The 24,033-nt window shown below is 33.9% G+C and overlaps 2 protein-coding genes across 3 annotated transcripts; one reads left to right on the top strand and one right to left on the bottom strand.

The window, feature by feature from the left end:
* Positions 1 to 227: 227 nt before the first annotated feature.
* Positions 228 to 11,471, top strand: LOC131013087 (uncharacterized). Its single transcript, XM_057941094.1, has 6 exons — positions 228 to 381; positions 473 to 1,339; positions 3,554 to 4,751; positions 7,563 to 10,496; positions 10,845 to 10,933; positions 11,257 to 11,471. Exons 1-6 carry the CDS (start codon positions 306 to 308, stop codon positions 11,469 to 11,471), a joined length of 5,379 nt encoding a protein of 1,792 aa, XP_057797077.1. The 5' UTR covers positions 228 to 305.
* A 4,276-nt stretch (positions 11,472 to 15,747) lies between these two features.
* LOC131006131 (receptor like protein 22-like) lies at positions 15,748 to 19,323 on the bottom strand. Of its 2 annotated transcripts, XM_057933293.1 has the most exons (4): positions 18,642 to 19,323; positions 18,163 to 18,306; positions 17,865 to 18,008; positions 15,748 to 17,134 (listed from the first exon to the last, which is right to left on the bottom strand). In XM_057933293.1, exons 1-4 carry the CDS (start codon positions 19,270 to 19,272, stop codon positions 15,864 to 15,866), a joined length of 2,190 nt encoding a protein of 729 aa, XP_057789276.1. In that variant the 5' UTR covers positions 19,273 to 19,323; the 3' UTR covers positions 15,748 to 15,863. The 2 variants fall into 2 exon arrangements, with proteins under 2 accessions (XP_057789276.1, XP_057789277.1); XM_057933294.1 differs by lacking the exon at positions 17,865 to 18,008.
* Between the last annotated feature and the right edge of the window lie 4,710 nt (positions 19,324 to 24,033).

Below are 24,033 nucleotides of genomic sequence, written 5' to 3'. Positions count from 1 at the left end.
GGAACTACTGATTTACCTTCCTGCTTAATTCCCCAAAATAACCCTCCGTATTCTAAATCTCTCAAATTCAGTATTTTCCTTCTTTTTTATTTGGTTTATTCGAATTGATATCTGCCGATAGATTAGGTAGATCTAAAGGCTTAGGATTATTCTTTATTCTCTACTTAAATGGTATTCTCTATGGATACCTACCCTATATATATATATATTAATTGTCTATGTTATAATCACCACATATCACACAACATGAGCACAAATCAAATTCTTTTTTTAATTAATATATTTATATTTATATATTGCAGTTAATGAGGTATATAGATCGACAAAGAAAAAATCTACAAAGACAAAAGAAACGTAAACGAAATGCAAGTGATTTGAATTGTAAGTATTACATTCTTTTAAGATAAAAATACGTTTAATACATTATGATAAATTATTAATGTTTTTTTAATTATATTGTTTATCTATTTAGGTTCATTGCTACATGAATTGAAAAATGTGCCTGATTGCATTCATTGTGGTGCAAGAAGATTTGAATATGAACCTCCTACTTTTTGTTGTGATAATGGAAAAGTTAAACTTGTATTTTCTGAAGTTCCTCCGGAGTTGGATGAATTGTTTACAGCCCAGTCAGAAGAAGCTATTAATTTCAGAAGGAATATTCGTGCTTATAATAGTATATTCTCATTTACTTCGTTTGGTGTAAAATTGGACAAAGAATTAGCATCTGCAAGACGGGGAGTTTATTCTTTTCGAGCACAAGGCATGGTTTATCATGATCTTCCTGGATTGATCCCACAATATGCGTCTCCAAAAATTTTTCAGCTATACTTTTATGACACACAAAGTGAGTTTGAGAACATAATTAACATAATGCAAAATCAAGTTTTGTCAGAAGCAGTTGTACAGATGCTCATGAAAATTTTAGAGATCAACCCGTATGCAAAATTCTTTCGAAGATTGAAAGATTATCCTTCAATGGACAATGTTCAACTTCATATTTCTAAAGATGTCAACTTAGATCAACGAGTATATAATTCTCCACATGCAGATCAAGTTGCAGCTATATGGGTTGAGGGAAATAATGAAAATATTCCATTGGAGCGGGATATTGTAGTTCATGCTCATTCCGGCGACAGACATAGAATAAAGCATTATTATGGATGTTATGATCAATTGCAATATCCACTTCTTTTTCCAATGGGCAAAACAGGTTGGCATCAAAACATTAGAAAGATTGATCCAGCATCTTTGGTTCGTAACACAAATTATGTTTCTACTTCTACTTCATTAGCAAGAACCATAATTGCAGGCGATATTATCTCCAATGAAGAACAAGGTATCTCTATTAAGTTTTTAAAAATTGATTGATGATTAAATTAGTTAAGTATCATATTTTATATTTTTATAATGTTTATAATTGATTTTACTAATTTGATAAATTTTAGTATTAAACTTTTGGATAATTTTATTCTTCTAAAGTTATATTATTTCAATCATCAGATTATAATTCGCTATGAGTAGAGAACATTCTTTTCATTCCCACCCATTAACTGTAGCATACTAATCATATAAACAATAATATAAATTTATTTTCAGAATTTTACAATTACAAATTGCATATATTTATGCTCCACCTTAGCTTAAGGCTATTTACTTTTCTCATTATGCATATGTCTTAATGAAATCCCTACTTAATCATAATCTATAAATCCTATCTATGAATGAGCTGAATCGATAAAGTGTTGATTTGTATTTAGAGTGTTTAGGTGATAATGAATATATTTTAAGCAATTGTTGACATATATATTTATTTTGTATATTGTTATGTTTATTTTATTTTACTAATCACTTAATATAACTTTTTTATTTTTTATATTGTATTTTTCTATGTTTTTAGGTGTTAGAAGAGAAAACGTTAAGAATGTATCATGCCGAGAATATATTTGCTATAAGATACAAATTAGAAATCCAAGACAATCCATACTCTTATTAGCTGGAAGATTATTACAGCAATATATAGTGGATATGTACATAAAATTGGAGACAACAAGACTGGATTATTATCGTCAAAACCAATCAAGTATGAGAGCAGAATTGTATCAAGGAATTGTGGATAGTGTCTTTAATGGAGAATTAAGAGGAAATGAAGTTGGCAAAAGAATTGTTCTACCATCAACATTTATAGGAGGACCAAGATATATGCGTCGTAGATATCTTGATGCATTGGCATTAGTTCAAAGATTTGGAAAACCAGATCTATTCATTACAATGACTTGCAATCCAGAGTGAAAAGAAATACAGCAAGCATTATATGATGGTCAAACAGCTCAAGAACGTCCAGACTTAACTACACGAGTATTTCGAGCAAAACTGCAAGACTTGAAATATCAATTATTCAAGAGGAAAATTTTTGGACATGTAGCTGCACATGTTGATGTAGTTGAATTTCAAAACAGAGGGTTACCACATGTCCACATGCTGATAATTTTCAAGTCTGGGCATAAGTTGAATACGACAAGTGAAATAGATAAGTTTGTAAGTGGCGAACTTCCTGATGAAGAAAACAATTCCGAATTGTTTGAATTGGTGAAAAAACATATGATGCATGGACCTTGCGGAGAGAAAAATCTAAATAATCCTTGTATGGTAAAAGGAAAATGCAAATGCCATTATCCACGACCATATTGTGAAAGCACACAACAAGGTAAAGATGGATATCCAATTTACAGAAGAAGAAAAAATGGATCAATTGTACGTGTTCGGAGTGCAGACTTAGACAACCAATAGGTTGTGCCATATAATGCACATCTATTGTCCATATACAACTGCCATATTAATATCGAGGTATGCTTTGGTATCACAGCTGTTAAGTATTTGTACAAATATATCTATAAGGGACATGATAGGGTGGCCGTTCATATAACCCAAGATGATGAGCCGCGTCAAGTTGATGAAATCAAACAATTTCAAGATGCACGATGGGTATCTGCACAAGAAGCAATGTGGAGAATTTGTGAATTTGGTCTGAATGATATTTCTCCAGCAGTTATCAACTTACAGCTTCACCTTCCTAACAAACAGTTTGTATCCTATCACGCATCCCAAAATCTGCAGAAGCTTTTATTGTGGGATCATGTTTCAAAAACAATGCTAACTGAATATTTTACTATGTGTGCTACAAGTGAAAAGGCAAGACAATTTCTCTACAGAGAATTTCCAGAGCATTACGTATGGAATAAGAGAGACAAAATTTGGACAGAAAAGCAGAAAATTGGCGTTATTGGACGTATAAGTGTAGTTAGTCCGATTGAAGGAGAAAGGTACTATGAAAAATTATTGTTGAATCATGTTAGGGGACCAACCTCTTTCCGACATTTATTGACATTTAATGGTATAGAATGCTCAACATTCAAAGAAGCGGCACAAAAAAGGGGTTTATTAGAAGCTGATCAAAGCATTTTCAATTGCATGAATGAGGCAATAACATTTCAAATGCCAAATGAACTACGCAGGTTGTTTGCAATAATCTTGGTACATTGTGCACCGACAGATGTAAGAGTTTTATGGGATACTTACTTTGATGCAATGTCTGAAGATTTTAAAAGGGATGCCAATACTTCAATCCGACAACGTGTTTCTAAGACATTGCTGAGCTTAAGAGTTTTGTTACAGAGCATGGGAAAAGATATAAATTCATATGATCTTCCCACAATTCCTTCTTATGATGGTAATATAGAAAATAATTGTTCCAGAGAGATACAAGATGAGATGTCGATACAAATTCCTGAGGAAGATCAAGATGCAGAGTTAAAGTTGAATGATGACCAACGGAAAGCATTTTCTATGATTTTGAGTTCCATACAGAAAGCAGAAGGTGGGATTTTTTTCATAGATGGACCCGGTGGAACTGGAAAGACTTTCTTATATCGTGCACTATTAGCTCATCTTAGATTAAGAAAACACATAGCTCTTGCAACTGCTACATCTGGAGTTGCTGCAGGGATCATGCCTGGAGGAAGAACAGCACATTCACGCTTTAAAATTCCTATAAATTCTGATGAAGCAAGTGAATGTTCAATTTCAAAACAAAGTGTAGCTGCCGAGTTATTGCGGAGAGCACAACTGATTATATGGGATGAAGCACCGATGGCAAAAAAATGGGCAATTGAAAATGTAGATAAGTTGTTAAAAGATGTCATGGGGAATGATAAAGATTTTGGTGGAAAAGTCATCATTTTTGGAGGAGATTTCAGACAAGTATTGCCGGTTGTTCCTAAAGCTACAGTCTACCAGACTATATTAGCAAGTTTGGTTAATTCTTATTTATGGGGCAGAATTAAAAAGATCACTTTGTCCATAAATATGAGATCCAAGAATGATCCACAATTCCGCAAATTCTTACTAAGTGTTGGAAATGGTGAAGAACCGATGGATGATGAAGGTAATATCAAAATTCCAGATGATATGGTAATTGAGTATGACAATGAAGAAAATTCTTTGAAAAGACTTATCGCAGCCATTTTTCCGAGTTTAGCAAGGAATGCATATTCGGCGGAGTACATGACGAATCGAGCAATATTAACGCCAAAAAATGAGCATGTGGATAAGCTGAATGATAAGTTGATATCCATGTTTCCTGGAGAAGAACAAATTTTCAACAGTTTTGATGAAGCTATTGACCAGACAAACATAAACTATGACGTCGATTTTTTGAACTCTTTGACTCCAAATGGATTACCTCCACATAAGTTGGTCTTAAAGAAAAATTGTCCAATAATTCTTTTAAGGAATTTAGATCCATCAAATGGTCTGTGTAATGGCACGAGAATGGTGTGCAGAGACTTTAAGGGCAACGTCATAAACGCAGAGATAATGCTTGGCCAACATATGGGAAAACATGTCTTCATTCCAAGAATTCCTCTTTCGCCAGCTGAAAATGAAGGATATCCCTTTCAGATTATTTGCATCCATCTTTCAATTTCCAATGCATATATATATATATAGGCATATGTTATTTTTATTTAATGTTTCATGCATATGCTATAATTTGTTCATAACCTTAGAAAATAACTATATTTGAATTTACTCAATATTTCTCGTAGATCTGAACTTGTAGAGATATCTTTATGGGAAGATATGGCGAAAAATGAAGGACATGACCTTGAACAAATAACCGGACGGAACAGCATTCTGTTGCAAACCAAAAATAACAAGAAGAGATCCCCAATCGTCAAAATCAAACAAGAAAAGATTTAAAACTCGTCTTACTCCTTACTTAGATAATTTAGGATGTTTTTCATAGATTTTTTTGCATTTTTATTTAGAAGTATGAATATTACTTTGTTACTTTTAAATTTAATCATTAATAGTTGCATTCGTTCATTTTTTTTATTTACATAGTATAAATCAAACGTGTTCAACGTGCATCGCACGTTCTTCCTGCTAGTACCATAAAAGAAACAATGCAGGCCGAAATCTGAATAATAAAAGAAAGAGAAACCAGGCCTAGAAAAAGCCCATCACCGAGGGCCCAGCAACGTAGCCCAACATTACCAATACGAAGGCCCAACACAATTTCGACAAACACCTGCAAATCCCAATCTACTTACTGATTTTGGTAAGAAGAATTTAGGGGAAATTGTCGGCAGCACATGAGATATTTATAAGATATTTTGAGAATTTATAATTTGTCCAAGTATTTAAATAATTGAGTTTATTATAAACTAGAGAAAGAATTGTGAGTTAGGGGAGAGAATCTTAGCTAGAGAATGAAAATTGACAAAAAAAAAATGTATTCGAATAAACAAGTTATAAAAAGAATTTATTGGAATGTGATAGAAATAAAAAAATTATATTAGATTGTTTTTGGAAAATGATTGTTGTTATAAAAAAGATTATAAAAGAATAAGTTAAGGTTTGTCTAAACCTATTTTTTAAGAGCATATAAATCGTTGGAGCTTATATTTACAATTTATAAGTTTTCACGAGTTTGTTTTGTTAAACAACTTAAAAGGTGTTTTAAAGACCTTATAAAGTCAATTCATGAACTTCACATGAATAAATTGTTAAAACTGAATAATTGTAATAATTGTTGCAATAACTATTCTATTGATGGTTAGTATAAAATCGAAGGTAAAATTTTAATTAATGTAACAATAGAAAATAAAATCATATAGATTTTAAGGTATATTTAATGAATTAATATATTGTTGAAACAAAACTACAAATGTATAACATTACAAATTAATACTCTCTCTGTTCCAGTTAAAGTGAGACCTTTTTTTACACACGAGAATTAAAAAATGTGTGTTTTCTATATAGGTGAAAAAAAAGGTGATTAAAGGACTTTTACCCAAAAAAAAGAGTCTCATTTTAGCTGGGACGCCCAAAAAGAAAAGTATCTCACTTTAGCTGGGACGGAGGAAATATATTTTTTTAAATATCTAGAAATATAAAAGAGTCTAATGAATTAATATATAGATATTTTTATAAATATATTTTATTGGACATAGATATTTATTTATAGGCCATATCAAATAGTTATACATCATATATATCAAATAGATTTAGTGTAATATTAATGAATTAATATATTCTTATAAATATTAGTATATAATTATTTACAAAATTACCTTTAAAATAAAATATGTAATAGACGTATAATAGACCATCTATATTTTGCACCCAAATATTTTTCATATTATTATTATTAGTAGTATTATTATTATTATTATTATGTGCTTCAAAAATATAAAAATACTACCATAATAAAATATAAAGTCCATGAAGTCTCGCCAGTGGAATTTTCTAGCTAGTGAAGGAGACTGACTTTGAGTTGTAGTATGACTTTTCTCATTCCATCCAATCTAGAATATACACCAACCAATCACATGCAAACAAAATAATTGCATGTGGGCCAAATATTGAAAATTGAAATTTTCCCATTTCATCATCATCAACAAAAAACATAAACTAGTGGATGTGAAACTAACTAGCAAATTATCTAATTCCCACCAAAATCTGCAAATGGCAAAAGGCTGCAATATTGAGTCACGATCTACTCTTCTTATTGCTTACTCCAAAAATCGACATTAATTCTTCATAGTAAGTCCATTTTCATTATTTTCAAGAACTTAATAATTGAGCAGCTATGATTTTAATTTATCCTAATTTTTACAGGCAACCATAATTCGTGGAGAACCAATTCCTTTTCATCATTACCATATTTTCCTCCGACCACCACCGTGGCGCCGCCACAGCGAGCAGGGACGGTTTTACAGGCCAGGCACCCTCGGCCGTCGCCCGGTCAATTTTTTTTATTACCTATATATATGATTTTTTTTTATCTATATATGTTAATTTGGCTCGGTCATCATGATTGTGTAATTCCAAATAATTATTTTCAAGACTTGACCCGTTTTCTTTAGTTCATTAGAATCATCTGAAATCTCGCCGGATCATTATTATATTCTTAACGGCGAGAGGAGAATGACGGCTTATGGTGCAGTGATTTCTCTTAGGAATACAATTAATTATATTCTCCATTCTTCTCATTTTAGCCTTGTTGAGCCCTCTCCACATATCTTGCAACGCGCCTACTATCAGTTGCGGCCGTTGCAAGATATTTTGGAACGATTGGACAGGACAAGGACAAGCAAGAGCAGGAAGAAGGTGAATGCTTTGGATGGAAGAATCAAAGAGTTGATTTGGGAATTCCAAGACTTATTGGAATCCCTTCTCTACCAACAGATTCTTGGAATTCCTTCACAATCTCGTGCAGACCAAGTTGATGAAGAAATGAAAGAGAGAGTAAGGGAATTCGGAGGCTTATTGGAATCTCTTCCCTCACTACCACAGATTCTATTTCAAAGCCCTCGTCTACACCACACAATCCCAACAAGAAGAAGAAGGAGAATACGGGCACAAATTGTATTCACTCTCATAGCAACAAGAAGAGTACTACCACAGATTGTATTTCAAAGACTTCCTCCACACCACACAACCACAAGAGGAAGAAGAAGAAGAAGACTGATGGTGCATAAAGAGAAAGGAAGAAAATTCAACACGCCAAGAATCATGAATGGTGTTGAGGGTGAGAGAATCAGATTCTCCATTGATCTGAAAGTCCTGAAACATCATGTTGATTCCTTCATGGAGAGGCTCAAGGATATGGAGAAGGAATACATTTATGAAGTGTACAATATGCCTGAAGACGACGACGTGGACCAATCCATTTCCTCAAGAAGTGGGACCAAGTCCAAGATGATTGGATTATCGGATGAATTCCAACAACTCAGAAAGGAACTTATGGAAAGCCGTTGCTTTAACGATTATATCGCACTTGTTGGGACTGCAGGCGTTGGGAAGACTGCTCTTGCTAAGGCAGTTTTTGAAGATCCAGAAATCTTGAGCCATTTTGAGCATCGCGTGTGGGTCAGAGTAGGCAGAAAATCTCAATTCGATGATGTGTCACGAGGCATTCTAGCTCAAATGTGTGGTATCACACAAGGAGATCACGAATTAGGTGCCTACTTGGAAGAAAGATTGGAGGGAAAGAAAAACGTCCTTGATGGTTTCTGGGAGGGAAAGAAATGCCTCATTGTGCTCGATGATGTGTGGGAGAGACAGATATTGGATTCCTTGACAAGATCCTTTGAGAACATCAATGATGGATTAATTAAAATCTTGGTTACTACTCGAGACAAAAACGTATATTGCTCAAAGCATGGTCCTACTCATACAATATTGGTGCGGTTTTTGAAGGAAGAAGAAAGTAAGGAGCTATTATGCGAGAAGGTGTTTGGTGAAAAGGATTGCCCTTTTCACCTTGACAAAGCTATCACCAAAATTGCAAAGAACTGTGAAGGTCTTCCTCTTATGATAGTCACAGTGGCTGACATCTTATCAAAAGCCCAGGATACAGACCCCAAATACTGGGATGATGTAGCAGAAAAGCGAAATTCGGTCTTCACCGATGCATATAATGAGATATCAAAGGTACTTTTCCCAAGTTACGATTACTTACCTCAATATCTTAAAATGCCTTTTCTATATATGGGAGTCTTCCCTCCGGAATATAACATCCCCCTTTCCAAGATAATGAATATGTTGGCTTGTGAGGGTTGGTTTCATAACATAAACAAAAAGGAGTCTTTGGAGGATTCTATCTTCAAATGTTTGGACCAGCTTTGCAATTATAGGTATCTTGCTTTATTCAACGAAAGGAACATCTATAATTCTTGGTGGGAGTTTGGTAACCGCAAGTTTAAAGCTTGTTGGCTTCATTCTTCGTGGCGGTACGTGTGTAGAGGAGAGGCTCGGAAGAACAAGTTTTATCACGTCTTAAATAAACTTGATGAAGACTTAGAAGATAATGTAAAAGGTCAGCATTGCTTGTGTCTGGAAAATAACATTTTATTTAGCATCAAAGACTTTTGCATTTCCATGAGATTGAACTGTGCATCCTCTGCACGTTCTCTTCTTTTTTTTGGTCCGTACCACCAATATCCAATCCCATTGGGTGACGATTTCAAGTTGCTTGGCAAACTAGACGCTCTTAATCTACGTTTGTACACTTTCCCAACAGAAATTCTTACACTAGTCCTGCTAAAGTACCTTGCTCTAACTTGCAATGGAGAACTCCCGACAACCATATCCAAACTTTTCAACCTCCGAGTCTTGATCATCCATCCGCATAGCAACATTAGAATTTGTAGAGCTCCATCGTATGTACCAATAGAAATATGGGATATGCAAGTGTTGGAGCATATTGAGATATTGGGGAAGAGCCTTGTAGCTCCATGTCATTATACTTCTTTGGAAAAACTCTCAACACTTATAGGTGTGAATGCCAGCATTTCTACTATCTTGGAACTCTCCCACAAAGTTCCTTGTATAAGGAAATTAGGAGTTCAAATCGAGCTAACCCCTTACGACGAGCATGATGACCTCTTAAGTTGCTTTGGTTGTGTTTCAACACTTGGAAGTTTGGAGACATTGAAATGTAGCATCATAAATCCTGTGGTTAAGTACGATCATGCGTTTCCTAGTTCATTGATGTTGCCACGTTGGTTGAAAAAATTACATTTGAGTGGCATGGGTTTTTCTTGGGAATACATGGATGCGATTGGTTCTTTGCATTCTCTTGAAGTGCTCAAATTGCGAGCCTATGCCTTTCGGGGTTCAAAGTGGAAAACACAACTGAGAAGTTTCTTGAAACTTAGGTTTCTTCTTATTGAAGACAGTGATTTGGTGCAATGGAAACCAAGATATGGAAGCTTCCCTAATCTTGTTCGCCTAAGCTTGAAACATTGCTACAAACTAGAAGAGATCCACTGGCCGTCTCATTATATGCTCGGAACCATTGAAGTAGTGAACTGCAATCCTGTAGCTTTGACTTGTGCTAAGAAACTACGACCGGATCCAGAGACTTCCATTGATGTCACTGCCTCGTTTTCTTTTGACGAGAAACCCGTTACTATCAAGTTTGAAAGGTTAGTCTTGCAACTGCCGATCAATTCATTTCCTAGTCTTAATATATATTTCAAGTTAATTATGGGATTCCAAATTCTATTAGTTAGTCTATAAAATGAAAATTTATAGATGAGAATTCTGATCAAAGTGTTTTAAATTGCTCCTTTTCATTTTTTCTTATTAGTTCATCTATAAATGAGAATTTCACAAGTAATTAAAACGAGGGAGGTGTTGCTCCAATGTGTGTGGGTGTGTGTAGGTTCATTGTGGGTTGCTACAACTTCGACACACTAACACAAGATGACTGCTTCATTATCCTTTGAATATTTATGTATTCTCACACCCTATATTTATCTATTAATTTCCAGGCATGGGTATAAAAGATGGATCAAACGGAAAGACGGGATGCCATGTTCTCCAATCCCACTCAGTCGTTGTATTATTACAGACAACAAAAGTAAGATCATATATAGTTGACTTGAAAATGTTTTATATAGGATTCGTGACTTTGGTTTTAGGCTTTTAGCCCATCACTTCTTTTGAGCAATTGAATTTGTGCCTATAGGAGTAGTGATTGTTGGTAAGTTAGTGGCTGTTGTTTTGCTTCTATGATTTGCATTGAACTAGTTCATTAATTATTATCTTAGTCTTATAGTCTAATTATGGTACTAGAATTCTATCTTAGCATGAGAATTTCATGATACACCTAAAGAATCTCATGTGTGTTTTGGATGATAGTTTAGATATAAAAAAAATTGTGTAATTCACCTCTTGATACAGATGCTGCTGGATTCTCAGGTGTTCATGCCGCTGATGTTTATGAAAAAGGCTCCTTTGATGCTACCGAGTCCGACTTTGATGAAGAAGACTCCGTTGATGCTACCGAGTCCGACTTTGATGAAGAAGGCTCCTTTGATGCTACCGAGTCCGACAACGATGTCGAGGATGAGGATGCTCAAGATGTGCCGGAGGCTGTTGATGAGGCTGATGAGTGATGAGACGATGGCTCCCTTGTAATTTCTTTGACAAAAAGGGGGAGTATGGTTGTTGATGCTTTTGGATTTTATGGGGTTTCTCCCGCCTTCGTATTAAGGGGGAGTGTTTACGAATTTAGGGGGTGTTTACTTTGAAGGATTAGCCTTGATAGATAAAAATATCAAAGTTAATTTCTTGTTTACGGCTGTTGGGTCCCTAACCTAGATTTGGGGCCGTGGGCCAAAATATTTTAACTCGAAAAAAAAAATCTAATTTAATTATTCAAACTTAAAATAGCTTGAAATGAAGTGGCATACCTAATAATTAGCATCTCTAATAATAATTAATGAACTTGTAATTGATATGTGCTTCAAAAATATGTAAACACCATAATATCAAAATAAAATATAAATTCAATGAAGTACCACACCTATATAATTTTCTAGTGAAGCAAAATTATTTCAATTGTGTGGCTTTTCTCATTCCAATCCAACCCACAAAAATATCTTGAAATGAGACACCACCAATCACATTCAAAGGAAACAAGAAAAATTGCATGTGGGCCAATATTGGAATTTCCCCATTTCATCACCATCTACAAAAATCATAAACTAGTGGCTGTGAAATTAAATAGTAAATTATATAATTTCCACCAAAATTTGTAGATGGCAATGGCTGCAAGATTGAGTCAAGTGATTTCTTGCAATTTAAAATCAAGACAAGAAGCTAAGATTCCATGCAAGAGAGGGAGAAGAGAAGTTCTTATGCTTTCGTATTTTAAAGTACTAAGTGAAAGTTGCGAGGTATTGTGTTATTTTTGACAATTAACCCTGAAATTATTTATTTGAAAACCCTTTATTGAATGAAATCAAGTATAATCTTTTCTTTAGCCCAATCAATCCATATTAATTTTAACAAGCATCATTATATTAATTTTAAAAAGCATTATCTATGTAAGCAAATGAATTTTTAATCATTTTTATCCTTTAAATACATTTTGATGGATTAATTTTTACATAACCTCAGAGATTGGATAGTTATTACAAGCGAAACTACAAAGATTATTTTGGATTATTAGAGGGCATTCTTGAGTGGCTCGAGAGCAACAAATGAAATTTGCCCAATGATTCGAGTTGCAATTTTTTTTTAATAATTCGTGATTTTATTTTGTGTAATCTTGAAATGTTTGCTACGTTTGTATGCATGGTTGCAATTTTATTTTAATAGTTTGTGATTTTATTTTGTGTATTTTCATGAAATATTTGTTATGTTTGTAAAGTATGGCTATGATTTATAGACAGAGGAAGATTTATGACTTTAATAATGACCGGACGAGATTTTATCAGATGATTCTAATGAATTTTTAGTTAAGAAAATGGATTGAATCTTGAAATAATTATTTGGATAAAATAATTATAATCGGGCGAGATTAACATATATAGATAACTTTTTATTTACATCATTAAAAAAAATGGATCGGACAACGGCCGAGGGTGCCTGACAAGCTCCTAAACAGGGAAAAAAAATCTTTTTATTATATATATAAATATATTTAATATTATGTGCTTCAAAAATATAAAAACACCATAATAGTTCCTGTGTTATGCCTTGGTCCCATCCTTTGCTGGTTGAGCATAACCTTTTTTTTTAGTAGTATTACTTTTGAGATGTGAGTAATGAAATTTTAAAAGTTTTTTCTTGAGGTAGAATGGCTTAAGATGTTGTTGGGAATCCAATCAAAACTCATATTTGGATCTCATTTTGCTGTGGTAGTTTTAGCCAATTCTCACTCTTTTGAGCAGCAGTTTAGTTTATGCAGGAGAACTTTTTTTTTTTTTTTTTTCGGTTTACCAATCGATACTACTACTTAAATAACTATTAAAATATAAAAGATAAACAATAATACTATATTTTTAGATTTATTATATGTATAATATATTAAATTACTTGAGTATAGATACAATAGGCAAATCAAATTTTGTAAAATAAGGCTCTTTTATAATAGGTATTAAATTAATATGTATAGTTTGTAAAATAAGGATCTAAGTAAGGCTATTTTTAGATTTATTATATGTATAATATATTCATCACTTTTGATTTGATGAGGCTAAGACAAGAAAACAATATGAGTAGGAAAAATGGGGAAACTCTCCCCATACTGAAAATGCAGAGTGCTAATTGTAATTTTGTGCACAAACAAGAAGCCTAGCTGATGCCATTTATATTGCAAGCTAAAATAAATTTTGATTATTAGTAATTCTCTAAGAAAAAGAGTATGACATTAAAAAACTATTAACTTAATATATTAACTCCGTCTTTAATAGGTCACAAGGTTTGAATACGAATACGGACATTAAATGCCACACGATATCGCAACCCTTCTGTTTAAGATGTGTTTTCTGTTTTGAGTAATTATTATTGTATTACTATTTGATTACTTAATTAAACAAGAGACTCCTGCAATATGCTCTCGACATAAGAAGTAAGATATTTTGTAATTGATTAAATTAATTAAAAAAACAAGAGCCAAAAGAAAAAGTGTATAAAACATTATTTATAAATGGGTTAATTCGCTCTAAATCCTTAAACTATAGTCATTTTCCGTTTTTTCCCTCAATCTTTGAACTTCCATAAAAAACCCCCAACTTTCATATTTTTCCTATTTTCCCATGACGGGTTTTCCGGCCAAATCCGGTGTCGGAATTTTCCTATGTGGCGTTATTCTTGCCAAATCAATGTATACGTGGCATATCACCCCCACCACCCCACCCACCCCCCCTCACATACACATCCTCGTCTCTCCGTCTCTCTCACTCTATCTACTTCACGGCCTATTGCGTCGGCGTCCTCAATTCACGACGGACCCTCTTCTCGCGAGGTCGTCGCAACAGTCCTCTCTCGTGCTCCCTCCTCCCATCCCCCTTCCTGCTCTACCCGCCCGTCTGGCTCTCCCTCTCTAACTCTCTTCCTCCACCGCCGCCACAATCGTCCAGGCTGCCGTCCAAGTTCCCGGATCCGCGCTCCCAAGATCCAACCTGAGAACCCTTCTCTCTGACCCACGTTTTCAGACAGTTAGGGTTTCGTCACCTCTTCGCGTCGCCTAGGGTTTGTGCCGCAAATAGCAGCGCCGCCCTGACCTGCCTCCTCCGATGCCGGCGGTGGGCGATGGGGGAAGGGGGAAGAGGGAGAGCCGATGAAGGTCCCAGAAAACGTCGGGAGGAGTGAGTGTGTGTCGTCAGCGGCGGTGGTTCCATGGCTGCTCGCCAGACTGATTCGAGAGGAGGGAGTCAATTTTGAGGTCTAGAGAGTTTGGTGGCGGCTATCAAGGCTGCTCACCGGAAGTTTCAGAGAGAGAGATGGGCTGAGTTTTGTTGAGGGCTGGTCTGGGGGACGGCGGCGGCCATGGTTGCTGTCGCCGGGAGTTTGATTGAGAGACGGAGGGAGGCGGTGGCGGTGCTCTTCGCCGTTGCCAAGGAGGGACAGCGGTGGTCGATGGCGGCTCCTCGTCGGAGTCGGAGGAGAGGGAGTTCTGTGAGGTCTGGGCAGCGGCTGGTCTTCAGCTGCTCCGCCGGAGAGTTGAGGGAGGGGGAGAGCCAGACGGGGGGCAGAGGGGGAAGAGAGAGAAAGAGAGAGAGAGAGAGAGAGAGAGTGACGTGTGAGGGTGGGGGTGGGGGTGATATGCCACGTATACGGTGATTTGGCAAGAATAACGCCACATAGGAAAATTCCGACACCGGATTTGGCCGGAAAACCCGTCATGGGAAAATTAGGAAAAATTGAAAGTTGGGGGTTTTTTATGGGAAGTTCAAAGATTGAGGGAAAAAACGGAAAATGACTATAGTTTAAGGATTTAGAGCGAATTAACCCTTTATAAATTAAGCAACAAATACAAACCAACGATTTATAGGCTTAACAGAATCCGATAAATGTTTTGAGGCTTAACAGTGCATAGGCTTAACAGAATCTGTTCCAACTAGATTCACGTGTAGTATTTTTGCTTGAATAAATCCAGAACTGTTTTAAAGCTACCTATTCACGTGATGACATTAATCTAAAAATTTAAAACTACCTAAAAAATCACAAAACTGTTTTAAAGAGCATAATCAAACAGAAATATTTGTTGTGACATAACATATTTACGTGGTTCACCAATATGGCTACATCCACGGACAGAGAGGATGACAGATTTTATTATGCGGCTAAGATTACAAATTACAGATCTCAAGTATTTGTAGTATTTATAGATCTCAGCGAGATCCCCGTAGTTCGAAGCGGGAGATTCAAGACATAACAACACGAACAAACAACAATATTTCATAAACTCTAAAGTTGAAATCGAGCACAAACACACTAAAGTAGCCATTAAAAAGGAGATAAGAAAAAGAAAACACAATTCGAGCACAATCCTTCAATTAAGTTCTCCTGCGTGTTGGTGTTGGTGTAGCTCTGCTGCGTCTCTTCTTCTTCTTATTATTATATCCAATGCCGAAAAAGAATTCCACTAACCATCTTGGCCTTCCATTTCTAATAATGATGTAACCAATTCCAATCCCAACTATGAATCCACTTCCATATCCCATCACCACACTTCTCCATCCAAATCCATCTATAAATCCATACTCATCATCTTCGCCATCTTCTTTTGGCTGCATCCGATGTCCATTCTCCTTGTTGCATTTTCTCGTCATCGGAACTCCACACAGTCCCAAGTTTCCGACGTATGAATCATTCTCAAATGTGGAAAATTGAGTAGATTGTGGTATTTGTCCAACTAGATTATTCATTGAAAGGTTTAGTGTTGAAAGAAATGTCAACCTTGTCAATTCATTTGGAATTTCTCCATCCAACTTGTTCACGGACAAGTCCAAGGATTCAAGTTCACTCATATTTCCAAGAGATGAAGGTATATTACCTATGAGGTTATTGTGGGATAAATTCAAGTATTTGAGAATCTTAAGATTTCCTATGGAATTTGGAATACTCCCAGAAAATCTATTGGAGGATAAGTCAATTGCTGTAAAGGCTGACAACAATCTCTCTAATAATTGATCCAGCCCTTTCAAGGTGAGCCTCATCTCCACATAAAGAAGAAAGGCGTTGTCATTTGACAAGTTTGTTTCATTTACCTCTATCATTGATCTGAAATTCTTGAAATATCTTTGAGGCAGAGAACCCACAAATCTATTATGAGATATATCTAAAACTTGTAAATTAGGAAATGGAATCTTGGCTTGTGATAGAAGTGACATGTTCCCATCAAACTTGTTAGACCTTAAGACCAACACTCGAAGCCAAGGGAGGCCATCCATCCAAAAGGGAAATTCGTCTTGTATTCTATTGTTTCCAACATCGAGGCCTCGTAGACTTCCGCAATTGATCAAGGATTTAGGTAATGGTCCTTGCAATTTGTTACCATTCAAATTGATGGATTCAAGACTACACCCCTTGCTAAATGTTGATGGAATGAGACCTCGAAACTGATTTTTATTTAAATTAAAGATGACCAGAGAGCTCAAGTTTCCAAAGCATTGTGGAATTGTTCCTTCCAAAGTGTTATTTGAGAGAACAAGAGCTTGAAGGGATGTCAAGTTACAGATGGAGGATGGAAGCTCACCGATTAATTTGTTGGAAAAGAGTTGTAGTTCAATCAATGGTAGATTCCCAATGGTAGATGGTATTTGACCTGAAAGTTAGTACGAGACCTTCAAATTTATTACTTGAAAGACAGAAGGACATGAATCAAATTTCTTTATATCTAAAAATGCACAAAACATTTGGTTTACATAAGGTTTAACATCTTACTTAACAATTATAAGGAACTATATTTTCAAAAAAAAAAAAAAAACAATTATAAGGAACTAGGAGAAAGAGTACGCATAATTAATGTTATTTTATTCGATAAAATAAAAAATATAAATATAATATTTATTATATTTAATTTTTCAATTAACAATTTGGTCTATTTAGTCATACAATAATTTTTTTTAGAAAATCTATTAGTTTATTACTTCTACTAAATACTCCCTCCGTCCCACTATAAGTGGCTCAAAACTTTTGGGCACGTGAATTAAGGTGAATAATTTGTTTGATAGATATATTTATTTATAAGCCTTATCAACAACTATAGATATATATCACATAGTTTTAGTATAATATCTGATGAATTAATATATTTTTATAAATATATAATATGTAAAATAACTTTAAAATAAAACATGTAATAAGTGTAAAATAGAGACAATCCACATGTTGTGTGTTGTGTCCAAAGCTCTTTTTATATTAGTATAGATGTATTGCATTCTTTTTAAACATAGTATAATTAAAGAAGATAAAATGAAATAAGAGAAAAAGAAATTAACTCGTAAGCTAGCTTGAGGAGCTAAACTTGTGGCTAGGTGAATAATAAATCATACCACTTAATCTATTATTGTCGAGCAGTAAGATGCCCAGAGCTGTCATGTTCCCCACTTCTCTTGGGATTGATCCGCTAAGTTCGTTGGAATGCAACCACAATCCCTGCAAATTATGAAGATTTCCAATCTCTTTCGGAATAGTACCTGGAGAATAATCCCACAAGACAATGTATGACCCCTACCAACTTCAAGACAACATACCACTTAATTAAAGATCAAATGAAATAAGAGAAAAAGAAATTAACTCGTAAGTTAGCTTGAGGAGCTAAACTTGTGGCTAGGTGATGATAAATCATACCACTTAAACTATTATTGCCGAGGCTTAATCTGACCAAAGCTGTCATGTTCCCCACTTCTCTTGGGATTGATCCGCTAAGTTCGTTGGAATGCAACCACAATTCCTGCAAATTACGAAGATTTCCAATCTCTTTCGGAATAGTATCTGGAGAATAATGAAGTCATCAAAGTCAAGTTCCATATTGTTAAGTATAACGATCGTAACAATAATAAATAAAATACGCGATTCGATCGGTTGGGAGATTGAGTTGTATACTATTTTAAGTATAATGATATTTATTTCACTAATCAACGGAAGACAAAGATCAATATAAAGTTAGTCTAGCTAATTCTAGATTGAAACGTATAGGGAAAATATTACTTTATCACCCGATATAAAGTTTAAATTTGACCCTCAAACGCAAAGCACATAAATCAAAGAATTAAATAATATGGCATTAAATGCATGATTTGACCTCATATATATAGGAATCAACTTACCAGTCAACTTATTTACACCAAGGTACAACTCTTGAAGCTTCGTCAAGTTCCCAATTTCTGTCGGCACAAATCCAGTGAAAGTGTTGTTCACCAAAGAAAGATACTCAAGCTGTGAACACTTCTCCAAACTCGATGGTATTTCCCCATACATCTCGTTGTAAGATATACGCAGCCTCCTGAGTCTATGCAGATTGTGTTTGCACATATCAAGAGGTAAACTACTAGACAAACTATTATTCCTTACTTCCAAAACTTCTAGAAATGACAGGTTGAAGATAGATGGGGGAATGGGGCCATGAAAGGAGTTCTCGTTCACGTCTAAAGAAACGAGAGAAGAAAGATTCCCAATTTCTGGTGGGAGGGTTCCCACAAGACCCATGTCCGATATATTCAACTGAGTCACCCTATTGTAATGTGAATCACAAGTAACTCCGATCCAACTACAAACACTGGCCTCAGTGCTCCAATTTTGGGTCAATATATTTTGAGGATCTAAAGTGATTTGAGATTTCAAGGCAAGAAGTGAAGAACGATCGGTGTTGATATCGTTTTTGGCTGAGCTATAATCCATCAAATAATGGATTGGTAAGAGTAGTGCAAGCACGAGAAAATAGGAAGAAACTCTCTCCATATCGCAAATGCAGAGTGCTAATTATAGTTGTGTGCGCAGACAAGAAGCCTAGCTCATGCCATTTATATGGCCACATTTTTTTTGTCCCATTAATGGAAAATGAAAGAAGCTTCTATAATAATTTCGAGCAACAGTTATTTTGTCTGAAAGTTTCAAATGATATTCGAAATTAGGGAAATGAATTAAGTCACTATAAGGTAGTTGTGGAAAATGGGAAAAGTTAATGCCATGATTTAATGTTGTACCAAACACATTAATGACTCTTCTGAGTCATTATATCATTGAATACACTCCAAGACTTAGAGGGTGTTTGGCTAAGCTTATAAGCTCTTCAAAATACCTTATAAGTTGTTTAGAAGCTTCTAAGCTCCTTCAAAATGTTTGGCAAAATAAGCTCCTAACCAGCTTATAAGCTGTAAAAATAAGTTCCGAGAGCTTATAAGCTTCTCAAAAAATAAGTTCCTCTACCCCAACTTATTTTTCCATCATCTTATAAGCAACGCCCAGTATATAAATGGGAGTGTGAATAATTGTGGTGAAGGTAGAATTTTGGAGGCAAAAGCGACAAAGACGATTTACAAGTCAACCCAATTGCAGAATGAAACTAAATAAAAAAATAGCCACATTTTTAAGGCCCCACTAATGCAAAATGGAAGAAGCTTCCGTTTTGACTAGTCTGCGCAACAGACTGATCAAAGAAGTTAGAATTGATTTCATTTTCCATTAATGGGACCAAAGATATGTGGCTATATTTGATTTAGTTTCATTCTGCAATTGGCTTCACTTGTAAATAATTTTCTTCAATTTCACACTCCAATTATAGAGATACAGAGATATACTAGAATTAATTTTCTATGCAAAATCGAACATAGCCTGAAAAAGAATAGATTTTCTTGCTTAGTTTGAGACGACATTAGTTTTCATTTTATTTGGCATACCTTTAACAAACACCTCATCAAATCATCCCAAAGCAATATCCAAATATGTGGAAGTGTAGAAAAGCATTTTGATTCCCTTTCACAAATCACAAGGCCAGCACAATGTTCTTGTCACATATTTTATCAAACACCTCCCGCTCACTATCAGTTTTTCCCACACTCTCCAGCACAATGCACCAGAGAATTTTTAATTTTGTAACATTTACACTATATAAGTTGAATTTATCTTCCATCCATTAATACAAAGATTGTATTATAATAATATTGTAAAATAATATTTTTAATGTGGAAAAAAAAAATCAAACTTTAATTAAAAAACAAAAACACCTAGCTATGTAGTGCAACACTTTACAAACTCTAAATTTTGTAAATGCAGAGTACTAATTAACTGTAATTATGTGCGCAAACAAGAAGCCTAAGCAGATGCCCTTTTATTCAAAGCTAAAATCATCTTTTCCAAGTCAAACCCCACTACAGAATGAGTCATTTTTGGAGGCAAAAGCGACAGACTATGTTTAGAAGTCAAGTCAATTGAATAATGAAACTAAATCAATTTAATAAAGTAATGTTAGAGTAAGAATCACTGCAGTGTTTGACGTATTTAATTAATTTCCAGACGGTCGTCCCTTTCCATTTCCCAATTTCCATTCGGCCGTCCCTTGTCATGCTCCAAGCCTCCAACTGTTTGATGAAATGTCGAGTGATAAAATGTGTTTTCTGTTTGACTAATTATTGTATTACTATTTAATTACTAAAGCAACTATTTAATTACTTTTTTGTTAAGAAGTAATGTTTGATTACTTAACTAAACAAGAGACACCAATATGCTAAAATCATTTTTTCTAAGTCAAGTCCCACTGCAAAATGAGTCAATTTTGGAGACTACTAGCAGAAAGAACGTACGTTGTACGTGTAATTAATGTTATTTTATTTAATAATCTATTATTTTAGAAAATTTATTAATTTATTACTTTTATTAGATAATTTATTAGATGAATATATTTATTTCTAGGCCTTATCAATAGCTATAGATATATATCACATAGATTTAGTGTAATATCTAAAGAATAATATATTCTTATACATAAATATAATACTGTAAAATAACCTTAAAATAAAATATGTAATAAATTAAATAGAATTCTAATGCGATAAGATTTTGGAATCCCCTTGATCGTTGGTTTAATTGATGAACTTCTTTTAGGGAAAAACGAATTGTGATGTATAATTACCAATTATATTAGGGATTTATTTAGAAATTATAATTAGATTAGATGAGGGAAACAGCAATATTGGACCTAAGTAGAGAAGAAATTTTTGATCTAATTAATTTGACAACGATTTTATGTATATATTTGGTTTTATAATATAAAATATTATTTATAGATTTGGGTGGCAAATAAATATATATCAAATAGATTTATTTTATAGATATATAATACAAAATAAATAATATGGGTAAAATAGGCAATCCATAAGTTGTCCCATAGAATGCTTAGGCTCTTTTTCTATTAGTATAGATTTAGAAGTCAAGTTAATTGCATAATGAAACTATGCAAGAAGTCCTTTTATTTAAAGCTAAAATCATTTTTTCTAAGTCAAGTCAAGTCAAGTGTTCTATGTCCCTAAAACCAAAGTTACCAAATAAAATCACAAAAGTGTCCCTCAAAACAATAAACAAAAAACAAAAACCAAAAAAATCACAAAACTGTCAAAATAAATCTAAACAATGACCTAAACAAGATAAAGTTAGAACTTAACAGATTCGAATATACAACAACATTTCATAAACTCTAAAGTTGAATTCGAGCAAAACACACTAAGTTCCAAATGAGTTCTCCTGCGTGTTGGTGTTGGTGTAGCTCTACTGCGAGTCTTCTTCATCTTATAAATTACTATATCTAATGATAATGTAACCAATTGGAGTGTGATTGGAGTGTGATTGGGGCAAAGACGAAGAAAAAATAAATAAATAATTCTCCTGAGTGTGATTGGCCTTCCATTTTCTTGTCAAAGGAAATCCACACAATCCTACATTTCCCTCATATGAAAAATAAATAATTGGAGTGTGATTGGGGCAAAGACGAAGAAAAAAGTTGTGGAACTATAAAGAGTGATTTTTGGAGGCAAAAGTGACAAAGACTATTTACAAGTCAAGCCATGTTGTAGCAGATGGGATCCTCACGTGTACCACTCTTCATTTCTTTGTTTTATAAATTATTTTTTATAAAAATAAAAATTATTATTATATTATAAACTCTAATTAGTATTTATCATTGAAAAATTTAAATTTAAAAAATTATATACCCTAACTTTGAATCAATGAACTCAATTAATCTATTATTAATTCAAATAAATATAAAAAAAATAATTATAAACCCTAAATGAACAAGTGAACCTTGTTAATTATCTTTATATTATATAAAAGTATAATAAATTAAAATTGAATAAAAAATAATTTAAAAATACAAAGAAATAAAGAGTGTTAAACGTGGTACACACTATTTACAAGTCAAGCCATGTTGTAGAATGAAACTAAATCAAATACCAGATGTCCCAAAATATACCCTAACTTTGAATTAATGAACTCAATTAATCTATTATTAATTCAAATAAATATAAAAAAAATAATTATAAACCCTAAATGAACAAGTGAACTCTTGTTAATTATCTTTATATTATATAAAAGTATAATAAATTAAAATTGATAAAAAATAATTTAAAAATACAAAGAAATAAAGAGTGTTAAACGTGGTACACACTATTTACAAGTCAAGCCATGTTGTAGAATGAAACTAAATCAAATACCAGATGTCCCAAAATATAGTGTGTACCACGTGTACCACTCTTCATTTCTTCATTTTATAAATTATTTTTTATAAAAATAAAAATTATTATTATATTATAAACTTTAATTAGTATTTATCATTGAAAAATTAAAATTTAAAAAATTATATACCCTAACTTTGAATTAATGAACCCAAATAATCTATTATTAATTCAAATAAATATAAAAAAATAATTATAAAACCCTAAATGGATGAGTGAACCCTTGTTAATTATCTTTATATTATATAAAAGCATAATAAATTAAAATTGAATAAAAAATAATTAAAAATTACAACATAATACGAGTGGTACACACTATATTTTGGGACAGAGAATCCCATTTGATCAAATACAACCACATATTTATGGTCCCATTAGTGGAAAATTAAAGAAGCTTTTCCAATTAATTCTAACTTCAACAATTTTGACTAAAACCGTGCAAGTCGTTAATTATTTTGTTAAGGGAAAATTGCACCTAAATACACAAATTTTGCCGAAAACCCATATTTGACGTGATGTTAGGATTTTACATTTTAATACACCAATTTAACAACTTGTTCAATTTTGACACTTTTTTCATTTTCGGTTACCGAAAAATCTGACGTGGCTATTACGTGTCATTCACTTATCCGGCGTGGAATGGAAACGACAGCATATTGCTTGCGTGTAATTAGACGGTGTCGCTTTATACTTACAAAAACGACGTCGTTTTGTTATGAAGCAGACAACGTCGTTTATTCAAGTTGATAGAGTTAAATATGCCCGAGATCTTTCTTTTTCGCGGAGGCCAACGGCGGCTCCAGCGGAGGGGGAAACGCCCTCATTCCCTCCTCTTTCAATGTCGGAATAGCCATCGTTGTCACGGCCATGGCCAGTCTCGCGCTCGCCGCCACCCTCGTCTACTCCTCCCGTAGGTAAAGATGATCACCAATCAAATCAAATCAATCATGACTTTTCATCATCGAAATTGATTTTTAGTTGTAACCCTAGCAGA

Source organism: Salvia miltiorrhiza, chromosome 1 (assembly GCF_028751815.1).
Source record: "Salvia miltiorrhiza cultivar Shanhuang (shh) chromosome 1, IMPLAD_Smil_shh, whole genome shotgun sequence".
Taxonomy (NCBI): Eukaryota; Viridiplantae; Streptophyta; class Magnoliopsida; order Lamiales; family Lamiaceae; genus Salvia; species Salvia miltiorrhiza.
This window is presented reverse-complemented; position numbering and strand designations above follow the sequence as displayed.